General features: G+C 41.3%; 2 protein-coding genes across 2 annotated transcripts; both read right to left on the bottom strand.

The window, feature by feature from the left end:
* Positions 1–467: 467 nt before the first annotated feature.
* On the bottom strand, positions 468–5097 carry LOC124148643 (ankyrin repeat domain-containing protein 50-like). Its single transcript, XM_046519849.2, has 3 exons — positions 4810–5097; positions 2992–3133; positions 468–2013 (listed from the first exon to the last, which is right to left on the bottom strand). Exons 2-3 carry the CDS (start codon positions 3104–3106, stop codon positions 545–547), a joined length of 1584 nt encoding a protein of 527 aa, XP_046375805.2. The 5' UTR covers positions 3107–3133; positions 4810–5097; the 3' UTR covers positions 468–544.
* Positions 5098–8810: 3713 nt separating this feature from the next.
* On the bottom strand, positions 8811–16378 carry LOC124148620 (dimethylaniline monooxygenase [N-oxide-forming] 2-like). The gene is made up of 7 exons (XM_048394794.1): positions 16261–16378; positions 14541–14996; positions 12565–12620; positions 10993–11014; positions 10624–10725; positions 10030–10268; positions 8811–9771 (listed from the first exon to the last, which is right to left on the bottom strand). Exons 1-7 carry the CDS (start codon positions 16376–16378, stop codon positions 9454–9456), a joined length of 1311 nt encoding a protein of 436 aa, XP_048250751.1. The 3' UTR covers positions 8811–9453.
* Positions 16379–17099: the final 721 nt, after the last annotated feature.

Here is a 17099-nt window from a genome sequence, read left to right on the forward strand (position 1 = left end):
TTTGGATCTGTCAGTTTATATTTCCCGATGGCTTATCGTTATTATTTGCATTTACACATCACAAGACATATTCTTCGCCAAGCGGAGTATCACTCCCCGATGGATATTCTTTAGCCATGGAAATAGTTTTGCCATGGATATAGTTTTGCCATGGATATAGTTTCGCCATATAGAATGTAGAGTGTTTCAAACAACAGATGGCGTTTTGTAGTGACCTTGTCTTCGACATATGGCGTTTTGTCACCAAAAGCCATCAAGTTTGTAATTATATGTGAGTCACTTGTGTTTACCAGTCGTACAATATCCATCCAGACAGATCGATACTTGCGATTTGCATCACCAGGTTAGAATATAGAATATAGACAGGCTGCCCTGACATTGCTGGAGTGTTGCTCACTGATGTTTAACGACCATAACCGATCGCTCCATCTCGGCTGCAAAAACATCAATACGTTCCATGTGTCATATGTTGGTATTACATATATCATGTTATTTAATATTACAACATATAAACATTCAAAACCCGCTTGGGACACCCTATGTATTACTCTAGATCTACTGTACATCCGTGAGCAACAAGAATATCGAATATTAACCGTTGTCCATCTGTGTTGGCGAGCATTGCTGCCGTCGAGTTGAATTTATTCCTGGCATTGATATCCATAATATTCCCAGCGAGTATGTGCCTCACCATCTCTATATTACCCCCAAGACATGCAGCATGTAGTATATTGTTTCCGTCATCATCCGCTTGAGAAATGTCAGCCCCTTCACCTACCAGAAAGTCAAACACATCTCTGGGTCCCATCTGTGCTGCAACCCATACCGGTGTCTTCCCCTGTTGGCCCCTACTGTTGATGTCAATGCCAAACCCCATCGAGAGGACATGTTGTACCATCTGAACGTGGCCTCCTATGCATGCGACATGAAGAATGTTGTTACCGTCATTGTCTATATGCGTCACATTGCCTCCTTTTCGTACAAGATAGTCAAACAGTTCTTTACAACCTTGCTGCGCTGCCGCCATGACTGGGTTTCTTCCGAACTGCCCCCTACTGTTAACAGGAATCCTGTATTTCGACAGGATGTACCTGACCATGTCAGTGTTACCTCCTAAACAGGCCGCATGGAGGATATCATCTCCCTTATCGTCCAATAATGAAACATTGCCTCCTTTTCTAACAAGTATTTCAAATACCACTCTGTGTCCCATCTCCGCAGCACACATCAAAGGCGTTCCTCCATCCTGTCCTTTACTGTTGATGTCAATGAAACGTTTAGAAATCAGATACCGCACCATCCTCACATTGCCTCCACAACAGGCCATGTGGAGAATGTTGTTTCCATAGTCATCCAGTGCCCGCACATTGCCGCCCCTCTTCACAATTAAGTCAAATATTCCTTTATGACCTTTCTCTGAGGCCAGCATCAGAGGAGTACTCCCACACTGGCCTCTACTGTTGACATCCACAATGTTCTTTGCAATGATATATCTCACCATGTCATCTTTACCTCCGAGACAGGCGACGTGAAGGATGTTGTTACCATCCTCATCAAACAGTGTTTCATTTCCACCGAAACTGACCAGCATGTTATACATTCCTTTACAACCCTTCTCTGCTGCAACCATCACAGGCGTCCGTCCAAACTGGCCTCTGCTGTTAATATCAACAGCGTTTCTCGAGAGAACACCCCTCACCATGTCCACATTACCTCCAAGACAAGCTAAGTGAAGGATGTTGTTGCCGTCATCGTCCACCACTGTCATGTCACCTCCTGCGTTAACAAGGACGTCAAACACGACTCTATGCCCCTTCTCCGCTGCCAGCATCACTGCAGTTCGCCCATATTCACCTATGCTTTCTATGTCAGTTCGACCCTCTGACAACAATTTCTTCACGAGTTGCAAGTTCCCCTCTTTTGCAGCGTATTGAAGATTGGTGAAGCCCCGCGTCCTCGGCCGAACGTAAGGCACGATTTGTAGGCAATTTTCGGAGCAGGGGGGTACTTCATCTGTTAGAAAACATACACACATTAGCGACGATGACCAGTGATGCCATGTGAAGGATGACCCCTAACACCTACTCTGGTTATCCATGACAAGATAAAACTAATTTCGAATTGTATCGCTAATAACTACATATTTATCAATTATTTGTCAAGGTTGATGAACAATAAAAAAAACTAGAAACGATTAAGAAAAGTTGATATGTGCATGACGTATCTAATTCCAATTATTTTATGATGCAAGGGTGAACTGATGGTTTAAACGCATCTCCCTGCTTTAAACTATACCAAACACAGTACGTATCGTATGCAGACACATTGAACATAACAATGAATGAATTCATATATGGGGACGGTGGGGTAGTCTAGTTGTTAAGGCGTTAAGGCTCGTCACACCGAAGACCCGGGTGCGATTCCCCTCATGGGTACAATGTGTGAAGCCCATTTCTGGTGTCCAACTCATCACGATATGGCTGAAATATTGCCGATGTGACGTAAAGCATAAACTCACTCACTCACTCTGGTGTCCAAATCCGTGACATTGCTGGAATATTGCTAAAAGCGGCGTAAAGCCAAACTCACTCACTCACTCATTTAATTAATATGTTATGGAACTTCTTCTTGGGTACTCAAGTTCCCCGAGTCGCACAATTACTATTGCCCACCTGTGAGTAAACGAATGGGTCTTCGGCAACCCATGCTCGCCGTTAGAGGCGACTAACGGGATTACTGATGTCAATCACTGGATTGTCTGTTCCAGACTCGATTATTTACAGACCGCCGTCATATAGCTGGAATATTGCTGATTGCGGCAACAAACGAACAAACAAACTACGATTGCCATTTCAATGGACCAAATATTGGAAATTCGGAACAAATACGTCCTCATTCACGTCAGCCATTTTCGTGTCTATATGCAGGAAAACCACTCCGCCATCAGCATTGTTGAGCCATACAATAGAATAACTATCATCTTGAACTTACTTGTGCGTGGTTGCGTGCTGATAGTTTGAGAGGAATTGTTTTGGTGGAGGTGGTTCTCGGTTGGCCCGGTCTGTGAAGGGTCATCGTCGATGAAGGGGATGTCGTGGTGGTGCATGGCGATTACTGTTGTGGCACCGTGCACCTGGGTAGGTAGAAATATGTCAGTTAACACAGTTGAGCAGAATCCTACCCCACCTCGAGTCCATAGACAAACAGCTACAAACATGTCATGTGCTTTTCTGCAACCTATGATTTCGCCTCACCTTTGAGAAATCTAACTCGAGTCGTCTAAGGCGATTCGCTGGCCAGAGTTGCGTCCCTTGAGCACGCCAGAAACCTATGATTGTGGGTTCGAATCCCGGTTCGCCCCGACTATGTTTTTAGGTTTGTCAGCACCATACCCGTTCTCGAGGGTTTCACCGAAGTGGTAAACGTCTGAGACCTGCATCACTTCGGGCTTTCCTCCCACATAAACCTGGCACGCCGCGATATAACTGGAATACTGTTAAAAGCGGCGTTAAACCCATCTCGCTCACTCACTCCATAATCGAGGGGCATTAATAATGACCTAATACCACAAATACCAGCAATGCAACACTTTGGAAGTCGCTTGAGCTTTTCATTTGGCAACTATTTAATAACAGACCGGCATCTATCAAATTACCCACGGTGCAAAATGATTATTATCCATATTATAATAATTGACATCAAACACTGACATCAAAGCAGTATCATGTTCACGCTTGACCTTGCTGTTTGTCCGGAGCTTTTGTCCGGAGCTTTTGTCCATCGTTGCGTGTCCTGCGTGTATTCGCTATGGCTGACCGAACAAAGAAAGACTGACATCCTCTTTCACTCGCACATGACGACAAACATTAAGTAGAGCGTGTTTAAAGGGACATTTCTAAATCATTGCAGTCAGGGACCTTAAGGATAACCTGTGACAAACACATGACCAGGTTTGCCATATAAGGATCATAAGCTGCATTCATAAATCAAACCAGCCAAAGACCACAAATTTGCTTGTTTGATGTTTTAACGCCACCACTCGGCAATATTCCAGCTGTATGACGGCGGTGTGTAAATAATAGAGTCTGGGCCAGACAATCCAGTGATTGACATCATGAACCCACTCAATTGGGATACGATGACATGCACTTATCCCGGATCTTCACGGGTCCAAAGAGACCACAAATACACACTGATATAGTTATGAACAGCACATCAACAGTTGAATGCGATCAGAAAGATGTACATATTTTAATGAGTCGTTGTGGCGTGCAGTGTGGTGAAAAGCAGCGTGTGAGATTTATCAAGGACAAAACATACACATACATTACATGCGAAAAGGTAAAACAAAATGGACGTAATGGGGTATTTGCCAAGTAGTCCCCGTTCGTCTCAGTGTAACTAATCTGTCACAAACAGCCCTTGAAGATAAATCACCTGCAGGGATGTACGTGTCCGACCAGCAATACGGTATACAACGGCTGGTAGACCTGTATTGACATATAGATAGACCCGGAAGCTACACATTAGAAGCATAATTCAATGCAGATTTTGACTCCCTCCATAAATATGGCCTGGGGTGTGTAACTGACTTGGTGTACCCCTGAACTCTACTCTTCAAACATACATTACACAATTACAACGAGCCGACAACTACCACACATGACAGTTGTACACATCGACTTGACATGGACTTCGATCGGCGACACGCCATGACAGCTGTGGCCACATACATCCGACTACTGAATACGATGTAGACAAAAATGGTGAACACAATGTTAAAACGTTGCAATTCTCTCAAATAAATACCTCCTGGACTGTGAACGTCCTGACGTCAGCACTGGGAGAAGATGTGGGTCAACATTACACCGGTCGGTTGTGCGTGGCTGTGTGCAGTTCACAACGTGTTACCAGGCTAAACATAGCCGCTTCAAAGGCGTCCTCATTGGGTGTGTTCTGTCAGGTGAAACCGCCACAGTGTACTTGTGCTCATGAATGAAACGTGCTCTCAACAAGACCGAAAGCACGCGGACCCGAGGTTAGGCGTGTGCAGGTTGAAAACAGTAGCGAGACACTTGTGACGTGATATATATATATATATATATATATATATGGATATGGATGAGACACTTGTGTTGGCAGGTTGTGTCAGAATGCCAATCGGGTTACGTCGCTGTGTGCATTATGGAAACAAGCTTAACTCGTTCGTTATGTTTTGCTGTGCTACTCACAGGGATCAGCTGAAATTGGGTGAATGTGTTTTGTTTACAAAGGGTGGAGCTTTGCGGTTTGTCAGCAGAGCAGAGGACATTGGTAGATCACTGGCCTCAGGCGAGAAACTCATGAATGCGCTTTGCAGAGTTGTGTCCCTTAGATGCACCAGGCCTGTTTGCACCGAGCGAACGCAGTTCTTGAAACTCTTTACTTCTATGTTCAACGAGGTGACGTAAAATGGGGTTTATCGTCGCGTTCAAGATTATTGCAGTTACATATCGCGTGCCTCCACACGGGTAGGTGGCTGTTTGTACGAGTCCGGCGCTTTTATAGTGAAGAAGAAGAAGAAGAAGAAAATTATTTTCTTTTCGTGTCACACACTGTACAGCAGTGACAATAAAAATACACAAATAGTGTGTACAGTGTCCGGCCATTATGGCCTACGAGACACGCAGGACGTCACATACATATGAGTAAAAATGAGAAATATCATAGTACATACATATACATAAAAATGAGTTATCACCAGTTATCACCAGTATTCAGAACATTCTGATACTAAGATACATGGAACTAGGCTGGTAGAGACGAAAGACACAGTTGTCTTCGCTCATTCATGTGGTGAAGAAGCGCGGCTAGGGGTCTGACCACCTTATTGTTCCGCATAAAGAACACGGTCTGATCGGCAGCGGACATCTGTATAAAGTTTTGATTTGATTGAGAAGCTAAATTCCATAAATCATAGCGTAAATCTGTACAGAGAGAACATTCAGCAAAAAAGTGTATTTCATCCTCAACAGCATTGCAATTACAGAATTTACACATACGTTCAATAAGCGGTGTTTTCGGGCGGGTGAATCTTCCCAATTCTATTTCTAATGACAGTGAGCCGCAGCGAAACTTACTAAATATACTGCGCTGACATCTGTTCATCAATAAACTGACATAGGGTTCTACTGATAAAGAATCTTTAAATAATCTGTATGTACGTAACTTATTACCATTTACCTGGCCCGTATCGTTCCAGAGTCCATGTAACCAATCAGAATGGTCTAAGGATAACAGACATACTTTAGACAAGTTAAACTCTTCAGTAGAAATATTATTTAGATCATAAATTGGTAAATGTAAACTGACAAAGTAGTTGAAAACTGTATTATTCCAGGATCTACGGAATTTTACTGACCATCTGCAAATGTGCTTTGCTTGACTCCAGAGCCGACCAGTACTTGAAAGCCCCGAAAGACTAAGGTAATAAAAACATCTTGGCCTGATTCTGCTTCTTATAAATATTATGTATCTAAAACCTGACTTGTAAGGGCGATTGAACGTTGGAAACAAGATTGTTTTAGTCATTAAAACAGAAATCCTAGAGTGAAAACTCAATTGCTAAAAAAAAGTTATCTGGGGCTATGCAAATATGGCAACATCGGGCCGACACATGTATAAACATGCACGTTCTGTATATCCAGTCATGTATTATCTAATGTCACGACTTCCAAATTGAAATAATAAGTTGACCCAGAAATCTGTAAGCAAAAGAATTCACGTCATCGATCCCATTTGCGTGGATCGATGCTAATGATGTCAATCACTGGCTTTCCTGGTCTAAACTCGCTGATTTACAGACCGCCGTCAAATAGCTGGAATATTGCAGAGTGCGGCGTGAAACAACATGAAACTTTAAACTGACAGTGAACAACTGTAAACACAGTGTATATGTCATTTAAGTACACTTCCTTTGCAATTAGAAGCGGACAAGTGATGTCGCGATTCACCGGTGCTCCGTCGGCAAACTTTGCACTATACAGTATTTGATATACTTAATTTGGCATCGATTCACATTTAATCCCCCCCCCCCCCCAATATCGATTGTGTTTGTTGATCGATATCAATGAGCAAGTGCAAACTTTTGTTATTATTCCTCATAGCGTTTTTGGTGGTGTTTTGTATACGAAACCGGCCCGATATCAAGACTGACTACCTCTCATTCTTGCCTTTCATTCAAAATATTACACTGCACAGGGCCCCGTTCGACAAAGCGATCTTAGCAGTAAGGTGAGCAAAACTCCCACACTTTAACACTGGCTCACGACAGTCGTCGCGCTGAGATCGCGGACCGTCTATATACACGATATCGGGCAAATAGTGGACCAATGCCGTGCAATATACACGACTGGAAAACTCCCTTCTCCGCCGTGAGACGCGAACGCTGATTGGTCTATTAATTTCCTACACAACAAACCTGGTTCCCGGTCTCAGTTGCGCTACGCTACATTGTATATTACTCCCCAAAATGTTAACTCTACACCATAGTGCGGGTATCGTTTCTAAAAAGATATATCAAAGATAATAAAACTTCTTTACTTGTTGATAAAATTGTAATTTCTTCTGTGAAGATATATAGGTTTGCTACGGTAGATAAACCAGGTATCACAGTTAGTTAAAAGTTTTGCAGTCGTACAGACATGTTGTGAACATAGAGATCATAAATATTTTGAGTAAACATACTTTACCTAATGAGATACTAGTTTTACGAACCAGAATATTTATAGTAAGTTTTGTTGAACCAATCAAAATCAAAACATAATTTCCCCTTTTAAAATACTACGAACCTTCTGGTAAAACAAAATTTACGAACTTTCTGTAAAAGAGCAAGCAATCTGAAGCAAGCTTTTATTTTCCGCGTTTATATTGTTAAGGCTGTGGCTATTTATACTGAAAATGCTCGATAATGCAATGCCTCTGTAGTGATTTGTATCATTCACTGAACCTTGTTTGTGGAGAGGGACGATTAAACCAAGTGCCCAGTCTTCAGGAAAATATGATGTTTCCACCATAATATTAAATTTAACTGTAGAAATAGTACAAGGATATCTATAGAATGTTTCAAAAGCTAAATAAATTTAAATAATTTTGTCATATGCAGCTGATTTACCTTCTGATGAGATGAGAAATGCTTTCCCTTATTTTATCACTCGTAATCGGAGTCAAGTGTCTCGTGATAGTTCGATATCTGCATATGCAATAAATGAGCATCTTCAAATCCAAGGAAAATCTTTCTTTCATTAGTATCTCACTGCAGATCTCATACCACTAACGACATGGTCTGTTAATGCAAACTTTTCTCTTCATATCTGATGCAGCCATACACGTGGCTTCAGTTATCTATTTAACACTACCATCGATGTTAACGAATGCTGTATCCTTTGTCTTTTCAAGTAAACAAGATTCTTCATCTGATGACAAAATGTATCTCATTTTATCATCTCTGTCGTGGGTCCATGCAAATCTAAAAGATTCATTCTTCAGAAACCCACGCTTGTCGTAAGAGGGGACTATCGGAGATCGGGTGGTCAGGCTCGCTGACTTGGTTGATGCATGTCATCGTACCCCATTTGCGTAGATCGATGCTCATGATGGCTTCTGGTCCAAACTTGATTATTTGCAGACCGTCGTCATATAGCCGGAATATTGCTGAGTGGGGGGTTAAACAAGAAACAAACAATCAAATTGAAAGATTCATTAATAATTGGATCACTTTCAATCTGTTCAGTTGCAAGAAACGTACGTAAATCCACTGTGAGAGGAAGATGGGAGGTCTCGCTGTCAAAGCAACTACATATGCCAAGCTACTCAAATAACATATTTTTTAATCAACCACCCAAGATTGATTTCAATTTGAAGTGATATCCTCAACACCTGCGTCTGATCCCCGTCTTTCATTCACAACATGGTGTCAGCACCATACCCGTGCTCGTGGGTTTCACCGAAGTGGCAAACGTCTGAGACCTGCATCACTTCTTAGACCTCCCACATTAAGCTGACACGCCGCGATACAACTGGAATACTGTTAAAAGCGGCGTTAAACCCAACTCACTCACACACACACGATCGAAAGTTGCTAATCACACGATACAGGACACAGTATCCTTACAAAATGGCCTCCATTCTGAAGCAGACAGCTTTACCTCATTCTGTAAAAAGCAGGTAATCGGTCTTTGTAAAACTTTCTATACTTATCGAATTGTTACCTGATATACGGAACGTGAGTTAATATTTATCTTGGTAGCTCAACAAAGGGTCGCCGTTTTGTCCGTTAGCCCACTCTTGTCAGGTGATGGATCACCAAATGGAGCCCAGATATTCAGTTTTATCTGGAATAAAAAATGTTTTAAATACTTGGTGTCCTTTGTCATGATGTTTAGCATCTGACAGTGACGATTAAAAGGAATAAGTTCAACCATTGTACATCATAGTCAGTAAGACAGCGAGGACAGACACAATAATGAATCTTAGCATGAAGCTGGAACCCTCAACGTCCGGTCCTTGGACATGCCTCACTTGCTTGGCATAGTGACCATGTTCTAGTGCATGGTTGATGGCATCCTTAGCACCACGCCACGCATGAGGCCCCCACAGACGGTGGTAATAGGGGAAGGCAGGCCCATAGTAGTACTGGTAGGCGAGTCGGGGTCCGGCCTTGATCAGGTCCCACCAGGACGGGGCCACACCCAGTTCCGCTGCCAGTTCATCCCTATAGATAATAGTTGGCATCTGGAAGGTAGAATAGATATTTTACTGGGTCATAAATAAATTCAATGTGGGAACATCATGTTCGAAGTCACAGACGATTATTCTGAAACAACATATAATTCAATTGGCAAAGTCATGGTGATGTGCACAGCGACCAGGTTATACGTGAGAACATATGTTGTATCAACTCATTTACTCACGATCAGGATATTTTAAAAATAAATGTTTTAGGTTTTTTATTTTGTTTGGCTTATGTGACATCTCTGATATATTACCAACCAGATATTTGTATCGTCCAAATTTCTTTAGAAAAAATGAATTTTTCTTTTTGACATCATTTGCCATGACTTCCATGGAAGGCAGTTTGTGGGATCCAGCAAATACCCTGGCGACCAGACGACATTGCAGCTCAGTTATTGGCGGAAAGGATTCACTAATGTCAACACAGCCCACCAGTGACAATGTGGGATGTTGCCATAAAGGGAACGTCATCTTGTACAGATTCAGCTTGCCATCATCTAGAGATAGGAATGTAACATAGAAGTAGCTGGTAACATTTGCATAAGAGTATCATTATTTATTAATTGATTGAAACTATTTTTCCACTAAAACACTTTCAAGATTTGGTATCGGTGGTACAATAGCAAAGTAGATAATTTACATTGCATATATAATCCGTGGCTGAAGAGGGCGCGAAGAGACGGAGGAGATTTTACGATCACTCTTACATTCCATTTAATTCCTTGAGGAGAGGCAATGTCTTTTTCAACCCAGGATCATGGTCAACAGGACAACAAGCTGGCTATAGTTATGGTGACGTGTACACAGGTTCAATAAGTATTAACATACGTGTTATAATTGTACCGTTCTTACCCTCTTTATACGATTCCTGAAGGAAGTCTATGGCGAGGTGATATCCGGTTGCAAATAAAATGGCATCCAGGTTCTTGAGGATAGTGCCATCGTCAAATTCAGCTTCATGGGGACCAAGACGAGTGAGTGTTTTGACAACTTTAATCCTTCCACTCATGATATTATACTGGACTTAATCGTTCACCATTACTCTGCTCCTTGAAGGGGGAGTAGACGGGCCTATTCCGCCAAGAACATGATCAAGTCGGTCGTTGCACATGTTTGCCACCATCTTTGAAAGCTTTGAAGTATTCCACAAATTGGACCTCTTGAGAAGAACTAAATCGTATGGCATCCCGTTTTTCACACACGAAGGCATCATCCACATACCTTCTCCTACACTGTAGTACACCTACATAAACATTAAAGAAGAGGTACAGTTTTGAGCCTGCAGACCGACACTTTTAAATACATGTACAGTGAATGTTGATTAACCTTGTAGACAACATAGTCATGCCATATCACATCAGTCGGTAGATAATCAAGTTTTGACTAGGCACCTACTACTGAAAGCATGAAAGCATGACAGCATGAGCAATGATCCATTCTATCGGGTTTAGGTGTGAGCGTCTCCCAAGTCACTTAGCCTGATCAACTTTTTCTGATGTTTTCTCAACTCTTATGCCATGCTTGAAGTAGTTGAGACCTATTCTCACCGGCAGTCCCCACTTACAAATCATGGTGTCTGTCTTCACGTGCAGTTGGACGTTGTTAACGTTACTTTGTAAAGGTTTCATTCTGAACTGTTAATTTGGGGGTAAAATTACAACTGCAGCCTAGGGGCAAAGACGATGGAACGTTTAAATATCCTGCAGTGTGGGGAGTTTGGTTTCATTTGGGTTTCATATATCATGGGCGAATGCAGACGTTTTTCATAAGTGACAAAAATCGTTGATTCATTCAAAGATTGAATTCTCGTGTTGCCTGCTCTTTCTTGATGAAACGTATCCTGTGGACAACATATGAAAGTAGAAAATGTTATTGTATTGTAACGTTGATGAATCTGATGGAGAGATAACTTTAGAATGTCAAGAGCCATGTCCGATTGTCTTGAAACCATACAGAAACAGGGTGACCCTGTCAGCTGATCAGGCTTACTTCAATTACAGACTCAGCAGAGCCAATAGGACATAGGAGAACACGTTTAACCCTTTCAAGGGAATTTCATTCATTTGCTGACTTTATGATAAACAGCAGTGTCTTCTTTGGGCAGACTGTCCAGCTGTGTGTGGACATGTAACTCTGACCGAATTCCAAGTAGACACATGGTTGCATCGTCAGACCACAGTTTCCATCTTTACTGCTTTACTTTTGGTGGCATATTGCTGTGATTCAGGGACAGTATTACAAATGGCAACTCAAGTATATTTTTATATATCAGGGCATTTTAGTCCCAAAGTGGTGAAATGATAACATATTTAACCTTGATATATTTGCCAACTTTCTTATCCTTGCCCTAATGGGTAAAATGATTTGCCCAACCTTAAGATATGGGGCAAACTTCCCAGGGGTGGACACACCTAGGGGGCAAAGGTGCTTACATGATGACATTTACCTCCTGTGTTACATTTAGCCCCTTGAGTAAATGGTTGCATCGAAACAGTGCCTTGGATCTAAAGCTGTATTTCATCCTAATCCTGCGATGAATGGTAGTTATTATAAAGTATTGTCATGTGATAATTACAAGAAAGCAAAGACGTAATTATGCAGCATAAATGTTAATTGCAGATAGTTCAGTCAAAAATATTACAAATACGTGTCATGTCATTATAATCAGTTATTTAAGCCTTAATTACACAATAAATATTTTGTAATCACGAGATTGCAAAGCCATAATGACAATTTACGGAAACCTATTTTCACATGCGGATAACTAACTACATTACGTTGGAACCAGCCTACCTGATGTGCGTAGCGGGCAGACTCGGCAGCCAAATCTCCAGAGGAATTTGAGTTTCCTTAAAATTTAAAACAAGAAATAAGACAGAATAACTATTTTCAAAGGTTTTGATAACTATAGCCATTACATGCTTCCCCTTCTTTTTCCACGAATGATCTCATGTACGTGAACCAATTAATTATTCAAGCAAACTACCTTCACAGTAACATGTTATGAAGATTTGTTTTTGTGAAAGTGCATGTTGCTTTAAACAAAAGTCAGTCATAGTAATGCTACATCACGCTGGCCTGTAAATGATCGAGTCTGACCCAGGCAAACCAACACGATGGCACACAAACAACATGCTCACACAGTGTAACCACCAGAAGACTCCAAATCTCCAGAGGAATTTGGGTTTCCTTAAAATTTAAAATATAGAATAAGACAGAATAACTATTTTCAAAAGATTTTCGATAACTATATCCTTTTTGTTATCCCCCCCGGCATATAATGCGGGGGGGATATAGCGATCAGCCAGTCTGTCTGTCTGTCCGTTCGTCCGTCCGTCTGTCCGTCCGTAATCATTTCCTTTTCCGGGGCAGAACTCGAAAACAATTCAGTGTATTTGATCGAAACTTGGCATATCTATCAGTCACACACTGAAGTTATTCCTGTTCCTGCTATTTATGAATTTTAGAAATTTTTATTTTTTATGTTTCCATGGTAACAAGTTGGACTTAGGTTCTATAGGGTAGAGTTCGTTTCCGGAGCAGAACTCAAAACCCATCCAAAACTTTCTAACAAAACTTTGCATGTCTACCAGGCACATACTGAACTGGTGCCTTTTGCTATTGAGGAATTTTATAAATTTTTATTTTTTACGTTTCCAGGGCAACAAGTTGGATTTAAGTTTTAATATAGGGTGGGTTCACTTTGGAGTATAACAAATAAACTGTAAAATAGTTCCTTGCCAAAAATTGCATGTCTATATATAAAGCACATACTGAACTGGTGCCATTTGATATTAAGGAGTTTTAGAAATGTTTATTTTAGAATTTCCATTGCAGCTATTTTGACATGGGCTAAGAGAAATGTTGGGTCAGCTGCCTGGTTTGAGACCATAACGTGTTAAAATGGGCGGGGGGTATAGATGACTTCGTTGACTAGACGCTTGTTTAGTTATTGTTTCTTGTAATTTGTCATTGTTTGCATAAAAAAACCCACAGAAACACACGTTTTACTTTCCATTTCATATGGATGCGACCATGGTGGATCTTTTGTTGGTAACAATGTATGCTTCTTAAAGAACATTCAACTCTTGACTCATTACATATAGAATTGTACGTTTACTTGTGGTTACTTTACAGACAGCTGCCGGGGGGATATGTCATCTTTCTGATGACTCTTGTTTGCTTCTCCGTCATACGCCTTGAGTGAACACATGTACATGAACCCATCTGCATTCCCATCATAATTAATAACCCTGACAGTAACACGTCATAGAAGCCTGGAACAAACCTGCTTTTTGTGAAAGTCAGTGTTCAGTGATATTAGTGCGACATCACGCTGACCTGCAAATGATCGAGTCTGGCCCAGGCAAGCCAAAACGCTGGAACACAAACAACATGCTCAGCCAGTGTAACCACCAGAACCTAATAAGATGGCTCTAGCGACGGTCATGATATACTGTGGACACCCCTGCATCAGCGATGGGTACGGAATCCTGAAAGGGACATTGTCGCATAAATAAACGCCCAAAATGTGTCATTATTTACCAAAGCAAGGACAATGCGACAAATGGTCAAAATGTTGCATGATTGTATTGTCATGCTTTTGTTAATTGTGACACCTTTGCTTGTTTTCGTAAAGGGGGGCAGCGCCACAGTACGACAATGACCCTTCCAAGATCCCATAGACGGGGGATATTTCAGATTGATTTTCTTGTGTTAAGGTCGTACTGATATATATATGCTTTACAGTTGCAACACACATTCCTCACCAACAACAAGTACGTTCATGCCCTTGTATCTCGCAGCATCTTTGAACTTCATGGAGTGCTCAAAGCTTCCTCTGAAAGTATCCATTCCTTCAACGTCAGGGAATCGAGGCTTCTTGTAGAAACCTGAGCAGATCATGACAAAATCAAAGATATCCCTTTGAGTCTTCTGGGGATCCTCCGTTTCTACCTCCCATCTTCCGGAAACCTTGTAGTCAGGTGACTTCCTGATGTTGATGACTTTGGTGTTGAGGTGGATGTGTTTGCCGAGTCCAAAATTCTCACAGTAGCTCTGGAGGTAGTCGTGGACCATACTGCACGTCAGAAATGGCGGAAGGTGGGAAGGGAAGGGGAAGTCACTGAAGCTGAACATCTCCCTGCTGATATTTGTTGTCAGATTGTCAAAGGCTCTTGCGCCCTGACCTTCTCTGTATTCCTCAGTGTAGAACCAAACACCTCCTAAAAGTGAATACTTTTGTAAACGTTTTCTATCAAGGAGAAAGGTTTATGTATTCCAGATGTGCAGGTGCTGTTGAGTATTCCATGTCCAGCGTTTGTGGAAGGACATTGTGCGCATCAAATATGTAATAACAACTGCATATATTAAAACACATACTGTTTATGGACATTGTTAAAAGTTTCAGATTGACTCGAGCTCTTTCTTCGTGAACACACACACTTGTTGCAATAATATGACGTCATATGCTTCCGCAACAGTTACACCTGACTGTTTAACTGAATGTGGAGGAGAATAACATCGAGGTTGCTCTCAATCAATATTGACCAATTTTAATATGTCATAAATGTTGGATACTTTTTGCCTTTCAAAATGCCTTGATTCAATAAACTTATTAATATTCCAAGTTCGGATTATATCTGTTATGGCGCATGTTGACAATGCGCATAGGGAACAGCGTAAGTTCCAAATACACTCTCCTACCCATTAGACGAATAACAATATTTTTTTCATCTGATCCTTCTTTTAAACAGTCGGCCATTTCATGACATTTTTATTTTAATGGGCAAACAGCTTTTTGGAACAAATCAGATAGAAACAAACATTTTCAAAACCAATTGTATACACGAGTTTGGCTAACGCTGCTTTGAACTGTAATTAATTTATAACGGCACGTCAGCTTAAATTTTGAAGAAAACCCCCGAATGAGGCAGATCTTAGTCGTAAGCATGAGTATGGTACTGGCAGACCACAGATCATAAGAATCAACATGGGCACCATGACGTAAAGCCACCCTGCATGTCGTGCTGAAGACACACTTGAATCCATTTCACATACTCACACTTGCACCCACATTCACATACTCACACTTGCACCCACATTCACATACTCACACTTGCACCCACATTCACATACTCACACTTGCACCCACATTCGCATACTCACACTGTCACTCACATTCGCATACTCACACTTGCACCCACATTCACGACTAACGGGATCGGGTGGTGAGGCTCGCTGACTTGGTTGATGCATGTCATCGTATCCCAATTGCGTGGGTCGACGCTCATGATGCCAATCACTGGCTCGATTATTTACAGACCGCCGTCATATAGCTGGAAAATTGATGAGTGTGGCTTAAAACAACAAACATACCTTGATCTGAAATTCACTAAATCACTCATGACCCCACATCCATATGCTCACAATTGAACTCAAAGCCATATCCACACTTGAATCCACATTCACATACTTGCACCATCTTACCAATGTTGTCATATTGTTCGAAACACACAGGCTCCAACCCTTCTTCTAAACACGACTTGATGGCCGCCAAACCGGATATGCCTGCCCCAATGATGGCGACTCTCTTTTTTGCGTCCATGTCTGTACTGGGAAAGATAGGTTTAGAGATTGAATCAGTCGAGCTCACACATATATTTAACTTCCATGGGTGGTGAATAAATAAATATATACATAGAATCAATTGATAGTCACAGATGCTACTTGGATTGCAGCTTGAATGTGGCTGCAGGCAAGCATGTTTTATGTGATGTATTTGAACGTTAATGGATAATGGAGTTTTTGCCTGTTGTGTTATAATTTGGGTCCAAACGTAGCAAGTTTGAAATATAATGTGGGTATGCCTTATATTGACATCACACTCGACTGTCGATGTATCTACGATTGCAGGGATCGAACTTGATAGTTTGTATATTTGAAATGTCCTTGCGCCTCAACATACTAGTTAATGTATGGAAAATTGGAAATCTTTGCAACAATAACATTTGTTTGTTTGTTGTTTAACGCATTCAGCAATATTCCATCCACATGGTGGTGATTTGTAAATACAATATTGAAAGGCGGAACACTTGTATTAGTCATTGTTGACCGATATGTAGCGTTGTTAATTATCAGAATACATATGAGGTAACTGGACAAAGCTGTTCAGATGGATGAGACGTACCACAACGTGAGTGCCCGCTCGTGAGGACAAAAGTCCATGTATACTAGCGGGGAAAATGTTCCTGTGCATCACTATGATAAATAAGAGCAAACAAAAGTACTATTTTGAAACAGAACAGTATTTTGATGTCAACGATTTT

Source organism: Haliotis rufescens, unplaced genomic scaffold, assembly GCF_023055435.1.
Source record: "Haliotis rufescens isolate VD_foot unplaced genomic scaffold, xgHalRufe1.0.p SCAF_13, whole genome shotgun sequence".
Lineage (NCBI taxonomy): Eukaryota > Metazoa > Mollusca > Gastropoda > Lepetellida > Haliotidae > Haliotis > Haliotis rufescens.